We start from the raw sequence: 22,992 nt of genomic DNA, 5'->3' as shown, positions 1-22,992 counted from the left end.
TCTGTTATGAACTGATTGTAGCACCTGGTCACAAGGGTTGCTTCAGACTCAACCAAGCTCACAAAAAAAACCAAGCGACTTGGCATGTATTGCCTTCAGAACCCATAGTATTTACCAGTAATAAAAGCATTCCCTCAAGTGGTCACTGAGTTATTAAGGGTCATTAGGTCAGCTAATGTTAAGGTTTCCTTACAGGTGACAGAAGCAGATGTCATAATACAGGGTTACTATGTGATCTTACCTATATATTTTCTCCAATGTTGATCTGATAGTTTATAATATATTGAATTAAACACTGAAGCAGTTTGTCATATTTATTATTGTCACAAACACAATTTTTCTTATCGTATAGAACCTATTAAAAAAATTTAAAAAATTAAACCACTAAACAGTTAAACTATTTCTCTTTCATTGTAAACATATATGACATGTCCTGATGCAACTTATTCCAATATGGATCCCTGGGTTGAGCGAGTTTGATCTACCACAAGAACTACAAACAGAAAAAATTGTGTTCTCTGGAAGAAGCTTTCTGGTTTCCCCTGATATCCACCAGGTGCTCAGCCTAAAGTCTTGTGGAGCTTCCTGATGGACAGCTAATTGCTGCAGTTCAGCGAGGTGGCCCTGTCCGGACCAGGTGTTTTGGACTGGTGAGAGGTGGTTTTGAGACTGGGAACAGCCTGCAATCAGCAGGGAATGCTGGTGTGGATCGGTTCCAGAATGAACATCAGCTTCTGAGTCTGTAAGCGGCTGATAGGATGTTTCTACCCCATCAGGAAAAACGGTGCAGAAACTCAACAAGGTGTCGACAGATGAAGTCAGTCAGCGAATTAAAGACAAAGTGAGAGACAATTGAACAACAGCAGCAGCGCACCTTGGTTTGTTTTTAAGTCATTACGGTTTTCATAAAGTAAAATACTACATAAGTCAATGAGTTCACATTCTCGCTCTGGGACAATTTAGAAACAAAAGATAGTTTATATCTTGTGGTTCTGCACATGGTTGAAGTTTTGCTGTGTTAGCAAATCTGTCGACTTCCTGCTGACACAGAGGAACAGTGATTTCCAATGCAGATGTTAACAGACAAGGAGCAAAATACAGAGCAAATACCTCTTTCACAACATTATTTAAAGGTACTATCATCAAAACTGAGTATAAATACACTTGTAGTGTATGCTGTTAGTGACAGGAAATTTAAATACTTCGACCATGGCCAGGCTTGTTAAATTAAAACTGTTAATTATTCAACCATATAAAGGGCAACATGATGGTGCAGTAACGCTGTCGCCTCAAAACAATAAAGTTCCGAGTTTGATTCCTTTCCATGTGGAGATTGTATGTTCTCCCCATGTCTGTGTGGGCTCTCTGGCTTTCTCCCACCTCCAAAAACATGCAATTTAGGTGAAAACTGACCGTACGTGTGAGTGCATGAGTGGTTGTCTATGTGTGGACCACAATGCGCTGGAAACGAGTCCAACAGGTAAACATTTAGCAGCTGGAAAACGGGAAAAAATTCAGATTACGTGAACACATAGGTATATCCCTTTCCTCATCATACCCTTGTACTCCTGTTTTTATAGGTTTGTTCCATTCATCTTTCATATAAAAATGCTGCTTTCAAAAATATAATCAGTTTACCAAATCTATAAGATAGCCCGTCACTTACTGATTACAACTAAAGTTAGACCACATACCCGAGTCAGGTTATTTATCATTTGTGAATGAATTCCCTTCTGAAAACATTTATGTTACATAAGTGATAGATATCAGCAACTGATGTTTGGATTTGTAAGGGTCTCAAACTGACACTAAGCCTTTAGTGTAATTCTTAAGGCTATGGAAATTAATTTACAAAAAAACAATGTACATTTCATTGGCACTCATCATTCATGCCATACTGGAAATTTATAAGAAAATCACAAAGTCTAAGCACACAATAAATCATTTTTGGAAGGCTATGTTTTTGACAAAGCCACTCCTGAGGGTGATGTCAGGCACAAAGTTGATTCATCATCCTTTGGTCTTCACTTGTCCGGTGTGGGTAGTTAAAACAATCCCATTGCTAATCCAGCAAACAGTCGTCAGCTCCCTTTGATTAAGATGGACGTATTACATATATTACTCCCTTCACAGATGGACGTTTCTGTGTCAGAGATGTTCATTTCATGGACTGGGTTGACCTTAAGTCAGGGTGCTGTGGAATCCCATTGGTCCTCCTCTGGTCTAAAATCTGCAGGGTCCTGGAAAGATAAAGGATTGTGTTATAAAGACACAATAAAAGTTTTGATGTGCTTATTAATGAAGTCAATTAAACCAGTTAGCAAACTCACCCAATTATTCCAGAGGGGATAAAGAGAATCATGGCAGCAAACAGGAAGATGAAGCCCTTCATGAAGTATCGTGTGGCTGGGTAGAGGGAGTTAAAGAGGCTAATGCTGACCAGCAACGACAGACTCTCCACACATGCGACCGAGGCAAAGAGGGCGCCTGGGAGAAAACACAGACACGCAAAACTGTTGCTCATGACAAACAAAATGCGCTTCAACTAAATCTTTTCTGAAGCAATATAATACCAGGGCTCGAAATTGCGACCATTTTGGTTGCATATGCGCCCAAATTTTTATCAGTGCGACTCTTAAGTATACAGTATTTGGGAGCACCGGTACGACTAGGGGAAAAAATCTGGTGTGCCTTTTTTTGTGAGACCGCGCTCCTGCAGTCCTGCCAGGAAACAATGAGAGCACAGCTGCGGCTGCTCTCCTGGGCGAGGGACAGAGGCACGCAGAACGGAGATGGACGGAGCGTCTCTATCGCTCCGTCACTGCCTTGCTTTTGGGTAGGTGCTCCTAAAGTCTTTGCTGGTGCTACCAACTTCTAAATTTGGGAGCACCAGTGCTACCAAGAAAAAAAGTTAATTTTGAGCCCTGACTACTAATGTAATTATAATTGAAATTTGCTATTTCATCGAAATCAGTAAACATAAATCTTTGATGAGCATATTTGAACTACTACTGAGATGGAAAAGTACTGTCACAAGCTGCACCTATATGTGTATCACAAAATCATTTCTGACTGTGATATATTCAGAAACAAAATTGATTATAAGACATCGACCAGCCTCTACATAATCACGGATAATTTATTTTTCCTAGGTACATGCACCTCTGACTTTGCCCGATAGGGATATCATAGTATTCCTAGTATACCTACTATATTACTATAGTATCACTGGGGAAAGATGTACCTTTTGCCGATGAAGGAAATAAATTAACGGTGATTTTAAACAAAAATCCCCCCCCTGAATATTTGTGAGCAATTAAATCTTTAGTCGGACAAACTAACAGCCTAGAGCTTCTTCCATGTCTTGTGACGGACACTAAAAGCAGGAGAAATTACTGCTGCAATTTCAAGGACTCATTCTGACTTCCTGTCCAGATTAACAGTCCATCCAGAAATGGATAGAGTGCATGTAGGTATGTTTCCGTTCATGGATTGAATCAGTTAAAACAAAAATTCAATTACGTATAGCATATAATCTGATTTGGTGCATTTAAAGCAACTTCTCTGAATTACATGCAATTACATACCCCGACTTGATGTTAACTGACAACAAATATGGAGTAATTTTTTAATATAAGATTTGTAAGATAAGATAAATTGTATTTATGTCTACTTGTTGAAACCCTGCTTGTTCATGCTACTGCCTGTTTGACCAGAACATTCTAGTTAAAAAGACTTTATAACAGAATCAGTCCTTTTCTCCGGGTTTAAAAATATACTGTATATACAGACATCTTTCCCAGTGCAGTCCTCACAACGTGAAGTCCTTGGACAGTTTCATGTGTTACAATGGGGTCCTTTCTTTCTATTTTTTTTTAAACATATTTACACATTTATATATGAAGTGCCTGACCTTGTTCTGATGGATCCACTAACTTGGACAGCTTTGACCTGATCACAGGTGTTGTGACCATGGAGAGGAAACACAGACCATAACCTGGGGACAAAGGAGTGAAATCCTACAATGGTGACTATTGCCAGTATTTATACACTGTTTTTGCATTTGCCTAGATTTGTTCTCAGTTTGTCTTAAGATTGTATCTATGCAGAGCAAAAATTGTCAACATAACTATCTGTTAACGCAATGACGTTATTGTATCTAAAGTGAAAAGAAAACAACACATGCATTCAAACCTGTTTTATAGAGCTGCCAATGCGAAAATAGAGGTAAACTGAATTGGGCACACTATGCTTTTCGGACAATACATAATACATATATTACATTGAATAATACAGTATATAATTATCTGTTCCACACAGTCTCTCACCTGCGAACATGAGCAGGGTGGTATCAGCTACAGAGAAGACCACCATTCCTGCGATATTGGAGGCCAGACCCATGAGAGCTAACCAGGAGTCCACCAGACAGCGCTGCATGATCTTCAGTCCTAGCAGACTGGTAAGATAGACAAGATGAAGCGCTGCTGATCCAAAGCCAATGAGAGTTGGTCCCCAGCACAGTGGTGAGCTCAGTTCATAAAGTACGTATAAAGATCTGCTGCCAAAGTGTACAGTCAGCACAAGAAAGAAACACAGCATGTAAAGCCACAGTTTACATCTGTGGAATCTTCCACCCTCCTCAACAGAAGTGCCTCCTGTTGACAGGAGATGCCAGACGGTTTTATAGTGTCTGGAGGAAAGGAGCTTGGCACTGGGATCCACTTGGACAGACTCACGGACAAACAGGTAGGCATACAAAGCCGAAGCCAAGTAAGAAGCCAGGACCAGCCAGAAAGGGTTGATGTACCTAAACACAGGCAGAAAATAATGCCAGTTATCACACACAGCAAGTACTGTCTTTTTAGTTAAGTTCACTGGTGTTAAGGTGACATTTTTAGATCATGTGAGTGTAAAACAACACATAAATCCTACCCTTGTGCCTGCTTCCACTGTCCGCCAATGATGCTTGCTAGCATTCCTGAAATTCCCAGACAAGACTCCAAGATGGCCATTCTGAAGGTGAGGGACTTACTGTCACTGATATCAGCCACATGTGAGAAACAGCCAGCCAGAATCGCATTGAAATCACCCATAAGCCCACTAAGTAGCCTTCCTACAAGAAAGTAGCCCACTGGCAGCTTTAGGTACATCACCACCAGATAAAACGCTGCTTGGAGGGCCAAGCCCAGGTTGGGAAGGATAAGGACAGTTCTGCGACCTGCAAGGTCACTCCATGAACCCAGGAGAGGCACCACAAGCAGTCCAAGACAGAAGCCAGCAAGACTGATGTAGAGGTTCCAGTGAGCAGTCAGGGTTTCCACTTCCTACACAAAAACCAACAAATGTAAAAACCAAACAATGAGGACAGCTGTGACACAAGGACGTAAATCAACAAGAAGTACTGATTGAAAACCAGTTACACACTTTCGGATCAATATGAAATGTATACCACCATGTTTTACATTCCTGTGTTGTTGGTATGTTTTGTTTTTGGCACTTTCATGCTGAAACACATAATGTCAAAATTGCTGACAAAAATTTCTAGTATGGAAACAGCAGCAATATACTGAAACATTTTTGTAGTTTTGAAACTCTACAGACACTTGTTACCTTACCTTACACTGTCCCAGCAGGACTGAAAACCAAAAATTCTTCACTTATATGGCAGGGTGTTCCTTTTTCATATGCTTCATTCAACCTCTCCAGATTCTGATTCTTAGGCATTAAAGGTACCATTTTTTGTATCACCAAAAGTAACTATCACCAAAGGGTATCACATAACATCTGTTATTCATCCTGAGGTATCCAGAGTCAAAAGGTACTGTATTGTGTTTTGGGGTCTGCAATAGTGAGAGCTGCCAACTCCACGAGCTGCCACCTTATCGTGGTGGGGGAGTCTGAGTGCCAGAATGATCCCAGGAGCTATGTTGCCAGGGGCTTTATGCTCCTGCTAGGGTCTCCCTTGGCAAACAGGTCCTGGGTGACGGGCCAGACGAAGAACAGTACAAAAACCCCTATGATGACAAAAAAAATCAAGGACTGTGACGTCACCCGGTATGGCGCAACCGGGGCCCCACCCTGGAGCCAGGCCCGGGTTGGGGCTCGTATGTGAGCGCCTGGTGGCCGGGTCTCTGCCCACGGGGCCCAGCCGGGCTCAGCCCGAAAGGAGAACGTGGGCCCAACCTCCGGTGGACTCACCACCCGCCGAGGAAACCGTAGGGGACGGGTGCAGTGTGGATTCGGTGGCAGTGGTAAGCATGGGGCTTGACGACCCAATCCCCAGACAAAGAGTCTAGCTCTAGGGACATGGAATGTCACCTCGCTGAGGGGAAAGGAGACAAAGCTTGTGAGGGAGGTTGAGAGGTACCAACTAGAAATAGTCGGGCTCACCTCCACCCACTGCTTGGGCTCTGGAACCCATACCCTTGAGAGGGGCTGGACTCTCCACTTTTCTGGTGTTGCCCAAGGTGAGAGGCGGCAGGCTGGTGTGGGCTTGCTTGTGCACCCACAGCTCAGCCGTCATATGTTGGAGTTCACCCTGGTGAACAAGAGGATCGCATCCTTGCGCCTTTGGGTTGGGGACAGGTGTCTCACTGTCATTTTGGCAGTGCGGAATACTCGGCCTTCTTGGAGTCCCTTGGAAGATTACTGAATAGTGCTCCGACTGGGGACTCCATTGTTCTCCTTGGGGACTTCAACGCTCACGTGGGCAATGACAGTGAGATCTGGAAAGGGGTGATTGGAATGAACGGCCTCCCCGATCTGAACACGAGTGGTGTTCTGTTATTGGACTTCTGTGCTAGTCACAGTTTGTCCATAACAAACACCTTGTTCAACCACAGGGATGTCCAAAAGTGCACATGGCACCAGGACACCCTAGGCCGGAGGTCGATGATCGACTTTTTTGTCGTATCATCAGACCTCCGACCGCTTATGTAGGACACTCAAGTGAAGAGAGGAGCAGAGCTGTCAATCAATCACCACATGGTGGTGAGTTGGATCCGCTGGCAGAGCATGGGGCCAGACAGACTCGGCCGGCCCAAACGTGTTTTGAGAGTCTGCTGGGAACGTCTGGCAGAACCCTCAGTCAGTGAGGTCTTCAACTCCCACCTCCGGGAGAGCTTCTCCCAGATCCCGCAGGACGCCGGGGACATTGAGTCAGAGTGGATCATGTTCTCCGCCTCCATTGTTGAAGCGGCTGCTCAGAGCTGTGGTCGCAAGGTCTCTGGTGCCTGTCGCAGTGGTAACCCCCGAACCCAGTGATGGACACCGTAAGTAAGGGATGCCGTCAAGCTCAAGAAGGAGTCCTATCAAATCTTGTTGAATTGTAGGACTCCAGAGGCAGCTGACAGGTGCAGGCAGGCCAGGCGTACTGCAGCTTGCGTAGTAGAGGAGGCAAAAACTCGGGTCTGGGAAGAGCTCGGGAAGGCCATGGAGGAAGACTTTCGTTCAACCTCGAAGAAATTCTGGCAAACCGTTTGGCGCCTCAGGAGGGGAAAGTGGTGCACAGCCAACACTGTTTACAGTAGAGGCGGAGAGTTGCTAACCCTCACTGAGATTATTGTCGGGCGGTGGAAATAATACTTCGAGGATCTCCCCAATCCCGCTGCCATGTCTTACTCAGAGGAAGCAGAGGATGAGGTCTCAGAGGTGGACTCGTCCATCACCCAAGTTGAAGTCACCAAGGTGGTTGCAAAACTCCTTGGTGGCAAAGCACCAGGGTTGGATGAGATTCGCCCTGACGACCTCAAGTCTCTGGATGTAAAGGGACTGTCATGGTTGACATGTCTCTGTAACATTGCATGGCAGTCGGGGACAGTATCTCTGGATTGGCAGACCGGGGCGGTGGTCCCTCTTTTCAAAAAGGGGGACCGATGGGTGTGTTCCAACTACAAGGGGATCACACTCCTCAGCTTTCCTGGGAAAGTCTATTCCAGGGTACTGGAGAGGAGGATTATACCTATAGTCGAACCGCGGATCCAGGAGGAACAATGCCGTTTTCGTCCCGGTCGTTGAACACTGGACCAGCTCTACACTCTTCATCGAGTGCTCAAGGGTTCAAGGGAGTTTGCCCAACCAGTCCACATGTGTTTTGTGGATCTGGGGAAGGCATTCGATCGTGTCCCTCATGGTATCTTGTGGGGAGTGCTTCTGGAGTACGGGGTCCGGGACCCTTTGCTGAGGGCTGTCTGGTCCCTGTATGACCAAAACCAGAGCTTGGTTCTCATTGCCGGTAGTAAGTCAGACCTGTTCCAGGTGCACGTTGGCAGGGCTGCCCTCTATCACCGGTTCTGTTCATAATCTTTATGGACAGAAATTCTAGGTGCAGCCAGGATCCAGAGGAAGTACGGTTTGGAGACCAAAGGATTTTATCTCTGCTTTTTGCAGACGATGTTGTCCTGTTTGCCTCATCAAACCTGGACCTTATGCGTGAACTGGGACAGTTTGCAGTTGAGTGTGACACAAATGGGATGAGGATCAGCACCTCTAAATCCGAGGCCATGGTTCTCGCCCGGAAAAGAGTGGTATGCCCTCTTCAGGTCGGTGGAGAGTCCTTGCCGCAAGTGGAGGCGTTTAAGTATCTTGGGGTCTTGTTCACGAGTGAGGGAAGAATGGAACGTGAGATTGACGGACAGATCGGTGCAGCTTCTGCAGTGATGCAGTCGCTGTATAGGTCTGTCGTGGTGAAGAAGGAGCTGAGTCCAAAGACGAAGCTCTCGATTTACCGGTTAATCTACTTTCCTACTCTCACCTATGGTCATGAGCTTTGGATCATGACCGAAAAGACAAGATCACGGATCCAAGCGGCTGAAATGAGTTTCCTCCGTAGAGTGGCTGGGCGCACCTTTAGAGATAGGGTGAGGAGCTCAGTCACCAGGGAGGAGCTCGGAGTAGAGCTGCTTCTCCTCCACCTCGAGCGGAGCCAGCTGAGGTGGCTCGGGCATCTGTTCCGGATACCTTCTGGACGCCTCCCTGGGGAGGTGTTCTGGGCATGTCCTAGCGGGAGGAGACCTCGAGGAAGACCAAGGACACGCTGGAGGGACTATGTCTCTGGCCTGGGAATGCCTCAGGCTCACCCCAGAGGTGCTGGAGGAGGTGTCTGGGGAGAGGGAAGTATGGGCATCCCTCCTGAGACTGTTGCCCCTGCTACCCAGCCCCGGATAAGCGGCTCAAGATGGATGGATGAATGGATGGATGGATGGACGGACGGACGGACTAGCGAGCAGCTTCAGTTCTGGAGCCGTGATGGAAACTTGGCATTTAACATACAAAACATTTGGAACTCAACTACAACAGTACTGTTTTAACAACATGTCATTTGTAATTATGTGTTTTTACAATGGATAATTCAGGGGGGTCAATAATTTTGAGACTACACAAGCCAGTAAAGGTAGGGTGGAATCAGCCCAAGTGGACAACCTTTTTGGTCTGTAATTTATAGGACCATCTAATGTCATAACACACATGTGATTTAATCGTATTATAATAAACAGGGCTCGGAATTGTGACCATTTTGGTCGCATTGGCGCTCAAATCTTTATCAATGCGACTATTAAATATATTTGGGAGCACCGGTGCGACTAGGGAAAAAAATCTGGTGCCCGTTTTCCCGCCAGGAAACAATGAGAGCGCAGCTGCGGCTGCTCTCCTGGGTGAGGGAGAGAAATGCGCGGAATGGAGATGGACGGAGCGGTCTCTATCGATCCGTCACGCCTTGCTTTTGGGTAGGCGCTCCTAAAGTCTTCTACCAACTACCAACTTCTAAATTTGGGAGCACCAGTGCTACCAAGAAAAAAAGTTAATTTCGAGCCCTAATAAAGCAGAATATTCCAAACAGTTTAAATCTGAACTTCAATTATTTCAGAATTATGAAAGTTAAACTATCAGCTAGAGTAGCGAGACACAACAATGAGAAAACACAACTATTTCATCTCGAATGACTTTTATTTTAACAGTAAACTGACCCTAACTGTTGTATTTAATGTGTTGGTATTCCTATGTGGGAGGGATTGCGTTTTTGTGGTACTGTGTCGCTGCGTGTGCTTGAGTCAAACATTTTGTTAAACATTTGAACATCTTTGACAAAACAAGAACATGACATAGATACTTTAATAATCCCGGAGGAAATTGCACATATCCACTGCTCAGCCAAACACCAGGAAAAAACAAAAACAAAACAGAACATACCACAAGACATACACTACACTAACAGACACATGTAGCATTAACAGTACATATACTAAAAAAAAATTTAAATTAAAATATCCATCCATCCATTCTCTTCTGCTTAGCCAGGGTCGGGTCGTGGGGGCAGCAGCTTAAGCAGGGAAGCCCAGACTTCCCTCTCCCTAGCCACTTCGTCCAGCTCCTCTGGGAGAATCTCAAGGCGTTCCCAGGCCAGCCGGGAGACATAGTCTCTCCAGCATGTCCTGGGTCGTCCCCGGGGCCTCCTCCCGATAGAACGTGCCCGGAACACCTCACCAGGGAGGCGTCCAGGAGGCATCCTGACCAGACGCCCGAGTCATCTCATCTGGCTCCTCTCGATGCGGAGGAGCAGCGGCTCGACTTTGAGTCGATCCCGGATGACCGAACTCCTCACCCTATCTCTAAGGGAGAGCCCAGACACCATGCGAAGGAAACTCATTTCGGCTGCTTGTATCCGGGATCTTGTTCTTTCGGTCACGACCCACAGCTCGTGACCATAGGTGAGGGCAGGAACGTAGATCGACCGGTAAGTCGAGAGCTTTGCCTTTCGGCTCAGCTCCTTCTTCACCACGACAGACCGATACACAGTCCGCATCACTGCAGAAGCTGCACCGATCCGCCTGTCGATCTCCCGTTCCATCGTACCCTCACTCATGAACGAGACCCCGAAATACTTGAACTCCTCCACTTGGGGCAGGATCTCATCCCCTACCTGGAGAGGGCAGTGCACCGTTTTCCAACTGAGGACGATGGTCTCATATTTGGAGGTGCTTATTCTCATCCCAACCGCTTCACACTCGGCTGCAAACCGCTCCAGTGAGAGTTGGAGATCAAAATTAAAATATAAACAGTATCAAATTAAATTAAATTAAATCCATTTAACCACATGCTGACCTCGCCACCCCCCACCCCCCCCTCCTACTGAGAGAGTCATTGTACCCCCTGATGGCACGGGGCACAAAGGAGGACCTCAGCCTCTCTGTGGAGGTGCTGTGTGACAGCCGTCTGTCGCTGAAGGTGCTCCTCTGCTGGGAGAAGGTGGTGTGTAGGGGGTGGCTGGTGTTGTTCATGATGGCCCTGAATTTAGATATGGTCCTGCTCCCCAGAACTGTCTCCACAGAGTCCAGGCTCAGCCTGACCACTGAGCCCGCTCTGCAGATGAGTCTGTTAAGACGGTCCATATTTCTTTTCCTGGCCCCACCACCCCAACACACAATGGCGTATGACAGCACACTGGAGACTACGGACTGATAGAACATGAGGAGGAGCTTAGGACAGATGTTGAAGGAGGCCAGCCTCCTCAGGAAGTACATCCTGCTCTGCCCCTTCTTCTACACACAGTCCCAGTTGAGTGACCAGTCCAGTCTGCTGTCTAGCTGCAGTCCCAGGTACTTATAGTTTTCTACCACCCCCACCTCACTGCCCTCGATGATCAACATTACTTTAGTCATCCAGCAGATAGATCATGATACATCATCTAGTATCTACAACAGCAGACTCTGGCTTTGGGACATTCCACCTTGTACCCCTAGTTGTAATTTTGGTAACAAGATCATAAGATGTGCAAGATCAGTTATTATGACAGGTAATAAACTTTTAAAGGGCTCCAAACCTACTAGCTTACAAGGTCATTTTAGCTGACTCAGACAGTCTGTTGCAGTGAAGTGTGAGCTGTTCCTGTCACTGGGTTATGAAAGTCAGCTGAAAACCGATCCATGAACAAAATCAATTTTACAAACGGAGTGGAGAAAATTTGAGTCGGATTGTACGACATCTAGGAAAATAAACTACGAGAAAAAAAAGCTGTGGATACTAGCTAGCTAGCAGAGCGCGAGAACCATTGGTGACCATGACGTCACACACAACACGAGACTATCTTGGATACAAACGAACCACGAACCTTCTGCAGAGGGTCGACGGGCACAGAGCTGTTGGTGCAGTTTGACCTGCTCTCGGACCTGTTGTAGCCGATGTCCTCGCTGAGACGATCCCACAGGTACTCGGTAGACAGAGGCGCTTGTAAAATCATCGCAAACATAGAGAGGAACATCACCGGCTCCACCGACACTGGCAGTCGGCATGTTAAGCTGACCGGTGGCCGCGGTGATCGGCTGTACACCACGCGTGTTTCGTCCTCTGGGGGTCCGGTGTCGCTGGTCAGCGGATCGTCGTCACTTGCGAGTCCGTCTCCAGGGAGGATCGCTGCGGTGTCGGGCTCGTTCATGTCGGGCCAGCTGTACACGGTGCTACCGCTAACACTATACAGACTTTGTATTCAGAGTATAAAAACACAGCAAGACTTGTAACTTGCACCCTACTCCATGTTATGATGCAGCATATGCACAGCTAACTATCAAATCAAGCTCACGCTAACTCGTAAGGCTAGTAGTTTACGTGTGTGAAAGGGACGAGTGTGTGGTTAACTAATGTAACCTGACCGCCCAGCTGATCTGAACAGGCGACCGTGGGAACACAACGATGAAGCGGGATCTCACTTACACCGTGTGGACGGAGAGATGAACTACATTTTGTTTTGGCGAGACCAAGTTTTTATCTGTTCAAACCAACTACAGGTGAGGGACGATTAATGGTCAGGGTTAATTTATAAATTAGTGTAAATATATACAAGTATGGCCGGTTACGCAGCCTTCAAAATAATAACAGTTTAAAATTGTGCGCTACGTTAATGTTAGGTACGAACCTGTGAGGCTCTTATTTTGGGACTTCCTGTTGTACCCGGAAGTGATTAGGTGTAAATATAATGCTCTTGATCAGTTGAGTGCGACAGGCGTAATGTGGCTGTGTTCAATTGAGTGCTGAGGTGAGCGTAGCGGGCTCCGGTTGAACAAAGAAGAGAAAAACTTCTTTCGTTCTGTTTATCAGATTCCGGATGAGGAAGTCTGGTATAGTAACAGTTCAAATTCTTTGTAATATTTTTTATTAATATGCATTGGGAATGTAACCAAATATCAATTTGCCCTTCCTTTAATGATAGACAAATGAGGAGATCAGATTCAAATCAAAATATACCATATGAAAATAAACTTTGAATAACTTAGAACAAAATGTATTAAAATGAATTCTCTTTAAACACTATTTTTTTTCCAGGATTTATCAAAACGAATCAGTCCCTCTTATTCTGATAAAGAACGGTTCTTCCTTTCCACAAATCGCGAGCAGAGCGTTACTGTCGTGATTCTTAAAGAGACAGTGTAGCTGTCAACACTGCACAACAGGCTGGCCAAATAACCCCTGGGTTACAGGAATACTGTGCATTTTAAATCAAAACATGAGTAAAAAATTTAACTTAATCACTTTGCAGAAAATGAAGAAAAATGAATATTGGGCTGTTCAAAAAATACCACTGTCTGCATTTTTCTTTCTGAACTTAAATGTTTATGAACTAAAAAGTCAATAAGACTGAGCATTCATGTGAACCAATAAATTAATATATAGTTGTATGAGCACTTTCTCTCAGAACTGTTTCACATCTATTTTGCATGAAGTCGACCTTCTGGCACCTGTGAACAGATAATCCAGCCCAGAACGATTTCACAACATTCCATAACTCTGCTACATTACTTGGTTTTGCCTCAGAAGAGGCATTTTTCATGTCACATCACAAGTATTGTATTGGATTAGGGTCTGGGGAATGAACTGGCCACTCCATGACTTTTGTTGGCTGCTCTTTTACTGGTGTTTTTGGGGTAGGTGTTTTGATTTAGGGAGGTACAGTGGCGCGGTGGGTAAAGCTGTTGCCGTGCAGCAAGGTGGTTCCTCAGAGTCCCACTCTGTGGATTTTGCATGTTCTCCCTGTGTCTGCATGAGTTCTCCAGCTTCCTCCCACCACCAAAAACATGCGCTTCAGATGATTTCCCATCATCAACCAATGTTTTAATCAAAGTCCACTTTTCTACAGAACAATGTCTGGAAGGACCCATTTTTCTCCAGCTTTCAAAAGAGATTCATCCGGATTCATCCTTAAATAATGGGCCACCGTATTGACACCTGTTTTTTCAAACAATGAATGACCTCTGTATTTGAAATCCACACTACTGTTATTGTAAACACACTCTTCAATTAATTATTCAGTTATACTAAGTCAGCTGTATGAATATTGTGTCTGTTGATTGTCTATGACCGTTATGACCCTGTGGGTCAGTTATGGTTTTTGGTTTATGGTTGTATATTGTTTCTGTCGTGTCTGCGTTCTGTTTTCTCTACCAGGAATGAGGGAATTGAGAGCAGGTGCTGCCTCATTTGTTGGCTGACATGCAGTTAGTCAGGGCACAGAACCCCATACTACTTGAAGCCCACGCAGTCCTCACTCGTCCTTCTTACTAGCCTTTCTACCATGAAAAGATGAACTGAATGTTGTGACTAGTAAGTTTGACTAGTAAGTTTGGGCTCTGTGGAGGTCATGTTTAAAATTTTCATTGTTGTAGGAAGTACTCTGGAAATTTGTCATTTATCCACCTTCATTTTTTGTCGGTGAATTTAAATTCTGTTTTGCTTGTTGTGTTGGTATTTTTACCGTCTGAAGTTAATAAGAAGTGCTCCATTTAAACTTGTACTGGTTGCTACAGGCCTATTCTTGTGGTGGGAAGACTGGGAAGCACCTATAATTGTTGTACCAAGGTTTCCCCTAGGCAAGAGCATAACAATGACTGTACTATACATACTGGTAAATTATTTGCCATGTATATAATCTTATCCGAAATTAGATATTGATCTGGACACATGTTGTACTGATATTACTTTGAACCTAACTTTGTGTGTGCATCACTTTTGTTTGTTTCTGATTGTTTGATGTAAGGTGCATTCATTCAAGCTGCATACATTCTTCAAATTGTATTTGAAGATGTACATTTCAATGTAAACACCAAATATAGATTCTGCTTTGACTTCTTTAACATGTTTTTTAAAGTGTTTTAATATATTTAATGTATTTATATTTGTCAGTGTAGTGAGAAAAATGAAAATGCTATGATATAGCTCAGTCGGTAGAGCATCAGACTTTTAATCTGAGGGTCCAGGGTTCAAGTCCCTGTTTGGGCATTAAATTTACTGAAATTTCCCTCAGAATCAATAAAACGTATGTATATGTGTGTGTGTGTGTGTGTGTGTGTGTGTGTGTGTGTGTGTGTCAGATACTCTGACATACAGTATACATATATAGTAGATTATATATACAGTATATATAATGTAACCAAAAAGAATTCAGATGAGCACACACTCAGGAAGTGGAAATTTTCCCCTTTTGTTTCGCGTTTGTTTTTATGTTTTAGTTTTCCATACAGCAGACAATAGCTTTGCATTTGCTAAGTGCAGAGCTGCCACTGCAAGTCTCCTTCTTCCCTGAAGGGTGTTGGATAACACAGAGCCTAGCAAAGGCTGTTCAAACAAAATGACAGGTATCTTTCCACTGGGCCCGCAGGGCAGTCTTGCTGAATGCTTGCATCTTTTATATCTCCAAACCTTGAACACAAGGCTGAAATGCTCTTTCCATAAACATAAATATCCGTTACAAAAAACATTGTAAACAAAATAAGAAAAAAGGAGCTCACATATATGTGTAAAACAATACCGGTAGTTCTCAAGATACAGACTTATAAACATTCATAGATACAAACAACCCCGCAGTGCCGTATTTGAATACCTGGGCTTGCACTAGGAGCTAGTATGACTAAGCCACTGTGGCTCAGTGTGAAAGAATTGAGTAAGCCACAAAAAGCCACATTCTGTGTCCAAGACAGTGCTGCAGCGCGCTGACGACCAAAGCTCAATCGTGGGGGGGTGTGGAGGGGTCCAGGGGGCCTCCCCCGGGAAATTTTTTTAGAAAATGGGGTTGTTTTCCTGCATTCTGAGGGCGAAATCGTCTGTTCAGTTTACCTACAAAAATACACTGAAGTCAACAGTTGAAGCTGAACTATCTTTATTTCTGTCCTACTTTATGCAGGTGTAAATGTGAGATTCGACAATTGAAAACTTCCATTCACTATGTGAACATACAGTCATACAAAATATTACTCAATGTTTACTTGTAAGTTTTACTTAGACTAGAAGACATTCTAACTTTAACCACCACCAACACCATTGGTATGCCATAGTTTATTTTATTTTATATTTTTAATTCAATAACATGATTTTTCATTTCAATTTAAAAAGCATGAAAAATAGCAAGCGAGGTGAATATACGTTTACATGCATCGCTGGTTATTCCTGCTGGTCATAGGGAACAAAAGTCTAAGACTACAAACAAGTATTGATGATATCTTTCATTTACCTTCTGAACTGTCTGTCACCACTCCTCCCCCCTCTCAGCATTCACCATTTGTTTATTAATGAGGACTTCAACACAAACTCTACTATAACACACTGGATTCTTTTGATCCATCGTCCTCGCCTTGTCGTACACCAATTCGCGGGTTCAGTTTGTAAAAAAATAATATTTTTGTTTTTCATTGGACGAGAGGAAGTCATGAGCCGAGTGCATTTTTAATGATCTGGAGCGTTCAGGTCACTTCGGCTATTTCCGTCAGCATGCTTCAGCTAATTCCGTCGGCATGCGGAAGTAGCGGCGGTAGCGCCACTCGCTAGCGGAAGTAGCTGCACTAGCGCCACTCGCTAGCGGAAGTATCGGTGCTAGCGCCGCTCGCTAGCAGAAGTAGCAGCGCTAGCGGCGCTCGCTAAAGGAAATAGTGGTGCTAGCGCCGCTCGCTAGTGGAAATAGCCTAGCGGAATTAGCAAGCACCGCTAGCAAGCGAAAAAGTTGTAAGTTTTAGCCTTTTTTCTGTAAAAATAAGAACGCCACTGTGGCTACACAGTCTAAAAACCTTGTAGCCAATCTGGAATTTACTTCACCTATGGCGAAGTGGCGAATGGCTAACGCAAGCCCAAAATTCTGTGGTTCCCCTTTTTGCCATAACCCCAGTTGAGCAGCACAGCTGCCTACGCGCATCTCCAACAATCATCTCCCCCACCTTGGTCTTGTACGTGTCCCTGTTAGCATCTCAGCCCATCCAGCTTTGTACCCCCTGGGAAACTTGACTGTTTATCTTGGCTGCCAGAACAAAAGCTAGTGCTAGTGGTATTGGAAAAATGAATAAGGCAAGTGGTAGTAGATAAGATAAGATAAGATAAGCCTTTAATCATTCCACAGTACGGAAATTTCCCAACTAGTGGCGAAGATCTCTCCAATAGCACCTGATGAAACAAAGTGAGTTGACTACATGTATTTTGGGCAAGAGAGGACGCTGCACTGACGTTGTAGAGCATACAAAGTCCACACAGAAATGACCCAGACACTAACTGTATTAGTACAGTCAATCCTTTCCACCAGTGATCCCCAAACCCGGGCTGGCAACTAGTACCAGTCCATGGGTCAACTGGTACAGGACTGATAAATAACTTCCATTATTTCGTTTTTATTAATTACTTGATTTTGAATGATTTTTTGTTTTGGAAAATAATTAGTCTCTCGGCCTCACCTGTCTATGACTCACTCTTTACGCAAAATGCTTGCCTCAATCACATATGTACTTACTTAAATTGGCCGCTCCAACCAGTAACACAGAATATATTACAGCTAAACTGAAACTCCCAATCTAGCAAAACGAATAAAAACAAAAGTTGGTGTGATGTAACGAGATCACTGCTAATAAAATTGTGTAAACAGTGGCTTCATATTTGTTATTATATTTAAAAAGAAAAACTGTTTCTATGCTGATTGTATCATTTGATTTTGTTGTATTTATTAACCACACCTTTAAGGCTGGTCTGTGAAAATATTGTTTCAAGTTAAACTGGTCCGTGGAGCATAAAAGGTTGGGAGATTAGTGTGCATTACCTTGTCTCTATGGGATGCTTAAGCTCTTATCATGGCCCACCCTTCTTTGCGTCTGATTGGTTGGCACTCTTTGTTTGTATTGGTTGAGTTTACTCTTGAAGAGTGATGATTATTTAGGGTCAGGTTTGTTAGGTTTGGTAAAAAGACTAACTGTACAGTCAACACACATAACAGGTTTCTTTTAATGAGTGTTATAACCCCCTGAAACTTTGTTTGAATAATTATGTGAAAAAAAGTTTTTTTTAAGTAACAGATGGGGAATTTTTCCAAAGTGAAATACAAACTCATAACTGCCATCAAATAATAATATACCAGGCAGTAATCACCTTCAATTTTCAACAACACAGCAAATCAGTGGTCTTGTTTGTCTTGTTTGTTTTCACTTTAATTTTTGTGGTACACCCACATAATCTATTAACAATAATTCTCAATGATAATACTTCAGTTCTGAAAATAAAGCTAGAATTCTGAGTTTCAAGTCAAAACTTTAAGACTGCCAAAAGTATCTCTTTCTGGCCCTAATCCTCTTCTAACCCTCACCCTCCTGGGAACAGCCACCATGACTAGAAGGGTGAGCCAACATAACATGCTGTGTTTTGAACAAAGGTTTATAGCATTATATTACTTTCCCCTATGCACCCTGTCTGCACAGAGTTCCTGAATTACCATCAAAATCAAATTAACAGGTGGAACGGGTGACGTCTGCGTTGAGGAGGCTTCGCCCAAGGAAGGTGGCCGGACCAGACCAGGTCCCCCCAAGACTCCTTAAGGCCTGTGCTGCCGAACTGGGCGAACCCCTACACCAGGTCTTCGACCTCAGTCTCCGGCTGGGGAGGGTCCCGTCCTGGTGGAAGACAGCCTGCATCGTCCCTGTACCCAAGCGGAGATGCCCCACTGAGCTCAATGACTATCGACCAGTCACTCTCACCTCGCACGTGATGAAGACCCTAGAGCGAATGGTCCTCGAGCTCATGCGTCCCCAGGTGCAGGGGCTGACGACGCAGTCCTGTACCTCTTCCACTGGGCCCTCTTCTACTTGGATGTCGGGAGCTGTGCAGTGAGGGTGCTCTTTTTTGACTTCTCAAGCACCTTCAACACCATCCAGCCCCGAATGACCGATGCTGTGCTAATTGTGTTTAGAGTTTTGAAAATGTGACTGCTGTTTGGACAAACGCTTGCTAGCGACTGAAAAAAAACTGTAATGTCAAACCAACCCTTTATGTGGCTGAAGCTAATGTGAAAATAGGAGGTCTTTTCTTCTGTTTTGCTGCTTGTATTTCTGACAGAACGAGGATGTCTTTTAAAGGCCATCAAACTGCTCATCTTAAAGTGGATTTCTCAGCCGGAGCAGAAAAGATAAGCGTCACACATTGTTGTCATCACTGGTAAGAGATTTTGGTAAAAATGAGGCGAACCCTGCCAAGCTGTCTCGAAAAGTGTGCAGCAAACTGTCATGGAGGTGTGGAAGAGGAGCAGGGGCAGTAAATTTTAGCCTGGTTTATGCAGTCAATATCAGTCACGTGATGATGATGATTATGATTCATCACATCCCACAGTCACGTTCCACCCACTGACCTCTGACAGCGCTGAAGGTGTTGAGGTACTCTGTGGTGAGCAGAGGGGCAGGCAGTTCCCGAATGAACTTCTTGAGCAGCGCGGCGGCGTCATTGGGACTCACCTCCTCCCAGCTGACCTGCCCTGAGTAGAAGTTAGTCTCCAGGTTCTGCTGCAGCAGCTGCAAAAGGAAAAGATTCAGAGATGATGATTCACATAAACTGAACCGATACGATTACAGCCATAATTCAACACACAAGTAGTTGATCACAATCATGCTTATTTTCAGTTGTCATAAAAACAGAAAAATGTGTGTCCTAAAGATCTGACTGGACAAGTGGATTATACAAAATATATGAATGAATGAGAAACTGTCATCCATGGCTGTGGATCCCTATCTCGTGAGCTGGATCACAGAACTATCTAACAGACAGACCCCAGTACGTCTGTATGGGGAACTGTCTGTCATCAGTGGTGACCAGCAGCATCATCTCCAAAACCAAGGAGATGGTGCTGGATTTCCGGCGGGCACCACCCTACCCACAGCCAGTAGTCATCGGGGGTAGAGAAGTGGAGGTAGTGGGGACCGTAAGTACCTGGGGCTGCAGCTGGACAGTAGACTGGACTGGTCGCACAACCTGGACTATGTATATAAGAAGGGTCAGAGTAGGTTGTACTTCTTGAGGAGGCTGGCCTCCTTCAACATCAGCTCTAATCTGCTCAGACTGTTCTACCAGTCCATTGTGTCCAGTGTGCTGTCCTACGCCATTGTGTGTTGGGGTGGTGGTGCCAGGAAACGGGACACAGAGAGACTCGACAGGCTCATCCGGAGGGCTGGTTCTGTGATCGGTCAGGATCTGGACTCTACAGACTGTTCTAGAGAGGAGGACTGTGTCCGGTTTAGATCTATCCTGGGTAACACCACTCACCCCTTGCACACCACCTTCACCCAGCAGAGGAGCTCCTTCAGTGGCAGACTGCTGTCACCAAGCTCCTCCACTGAGAGACTCAGGACCTCCTTTGTGCCTCGTGCCATCAGAGGGCACAACCACTCTCTCAGAAGGAGGGGGGCCAAAGCCGCAGGGTCATGAAGGTCGGCTGAGAAGGGATAGACGAGGGGGGCCTGGGACGCACTGTGGATGCACTGTGGATGCACTGTGGTATACTTTGTGGGGGTCCTTAGTGTCAGTTTACAGCTCGGTACATCCACGTGTTTCTGTTTCTGATCATACATCATCTACACCCAATGCGTCTTTCTTCTCTCATGTCCCTATGCTTCCTTTTATTCTAGGTTCTTCTGTTTCCTGTTGTTATAATTATGTCAGTTTGTAAATAATGTAATTTATACAACGTCTTTTGGCTGTGCCATTACTCTGTGTCATTGTTATGTGTATTTATTTCCCTTGGGATCATTAAAGTATCTATCTATCTATCTATCTATCTATCTATCTATCTATCTATCTATCTATCTATCTATCTATCTATCTATCTATCTATCTAAAACACTGCAAAACTCAAGAATCTTCAGGTAACTTTATGTCATACAGTCTATGTCACCAATTACAGAAATTGCGAAATTGATCATTAAACTTCTTTATTACTGTACTTTGATATTGTGAAGTTATCTTCATGTTCATTCTCACTGTGGAGCAAGGAGAAAAGACTTATTTTCTGTCTTTATGTCATCAGTGTTTATATTGTTTTTCTAATTCCTGCCACTGTTTTCCTTCGTAAAAATCTTGCTCAAAATAATGAATGTGGGTTTTTTGACATTTTAGAAATATGAAAGGGTTGATTTTTGACGACTTAAAGAATTGTTGAGAATAATTATTCAGTAGCCAAAACCAATAAACAATAATTATCAGGTTCTGAAGGCCAATAACATGTAGGATCCAATGATGGATGATTAGACACTATCAGCCTTTGTACAAATTTATTACTGAATTCAATATTTTTTCCTCAATTAAATGTTCTTGTTTTGCTTAACTGTCTGCTCACTTTCTGGCCTGGTTCTCTCTGCTCCTTTGTTCTCTCCTTTCTGCTCTCTCCTTCTTTCCATAAACAATTACAAACTTTATGCACATCTAGATTAAATGTAATGTATGTGTAATTTGAGTGTAAATATATCCAGGCATTTCTGATCTACCAGTAAATAAATGTGAGAGATGACTAGGTAGAATCAGCATTTGGTGTCATATTGTTTGTCTTCTGCTATTTCTTTTCCTGGGGTAGGGTAATTTGACCATTTTAAACCTACCCGACACCATTTGTGACATTACCATTATTAAACTACAGTGGTACCTCTACTTACGAATGTCTCTACTTACGAAATTTTCTACTTACGACATTTTTCAGTAGGAAAATATTGTCTCTACTTACGAAAGAAATTTCGACTTACGTAATGTAAAAACACAGTATCGGCTGGTATTCAAATCTTCCACAGGTTCCTGGACGCAATATTCTCATAGCTGCTCTGCCATTGGCTATTACGGATCTTCCTGGTATCCCATTGGCTAAGAGGGATGCCGCTCCACCTCTGTGTGGAGCTACTGTAGATTGGTGCTTATGCAGTGTCTTTGGCATTCGGCTCTCAACCCGTGAGGTAGTCTGATAGTTCTGCGCGAGTATAATAATTTTTGAGTACGTATTCGCTATGGACCCCAAGAAAGTGATTGAGAAAAGAGGAAAAGAAAAGACGGGGAAAGAGTTTTTTGTCCATACAAACAAAGCAAGAGATCATAGAAGAGCATGAGAAAGGGATGCGTTTGGTTGATCGCGCCAAAGAATATGGTCGTAACATATCTATAATTGCCACGTTATTAAAACAAAAGGAAGTTTAGGGAGTTTAAGGCATGTGTGGGTGGATGGAGAAGTTCAAAAGGAGGACTGGAATTCACTCTGCTGTTTGGCATTGTGAGATAGGAGCGGTAAGAACCCAAGAGGGCAAAAAACAATGGGGACAGCTGTTAAAAGGTAAATGACCATCATTATTATTCTTTATTCTTTGTTTTGTACGTTATAAACAACTCTCATCTATTGTGTAATAATAATAATAATAACCAGTACTTTAATTGTCCCCTTTGGGGAAATTCTTTTTACACTTCCCACTTCACATGTACATATACAGTATGTGTTAATGACACCCACTGGGGTTACAGGTTACAGGCCCCTGAGCACAGCACATACTAGGGGCCTGTAGGAATGCAATTAGCACAGAGAGGACATACAGAGGTACACTGACTGGTCATGCACGAGGGTTGCGCCCCAATGAGCATTTTGTAGGGGGGACGGCGCCTTGCTCAAGGGCGCCTTGGCAGTGGCTGGGAGGTGAGCCGACACCTCCCACCGTCAGTTCACACTCCGAAGGATGTTCTGGCAGGATT

At 44.1% G+C, this 22,992-nt stretch overlaps 1 protein-coding gene across 1 annotated transcript; it reads right to left on the bottom strand.

Annotated features, from left to right (window-relative positions):
• Positions 1–307: 307 nt before the first annotated feature.
• LOC137596596 (proton-coupled folate transporter-like) lies at positions 308–12,656 on the bottom strand. The gene is made up of 6 exons (XM_068317264.1): positions 12,107–12,656; positions 4,933–5,324; positions 4,329–4,807; positions 3,914–3,997; positions 2,331–2,487; positions 308–2,240 (listed from the first exon to the last, which is right to left on the bottom strand). The coding sequence occupies exons 1-6, from the start codon at positions 12,428–12,430 to the stop codon at positions 2,159–2,161; spliced, it is 1,518 nt and encodes a 505-aa protein (XP_068173365.1). The 5' UTR covers positions 12,431–12,656; the 3' UTR covers positions 308–2,158.
• Between the last annotated feature and the right edge of the window lie 10,336 nt (positions 12,657–22,992).

The sequence above is a fragment of the Antennarius striatus genome, chromosome 6 (assembly GCF_040054535.1).
Source record: "Antennarius striatus isolate MH-2024 chromosome 6, ASM4005453v1, whole genome shotgun sequence".
Taxonomy (NCBI): Eukaryota; Metazoa; Chordata; class Actinopteri; order Lophiiformes; family Antennariidae; genus Antennarius; species Antennarius striatus.
Note: the sequence above shows the minus strand (reverse complement) of the source record. Positions and strands in the feature narration are given on the sequence as shown.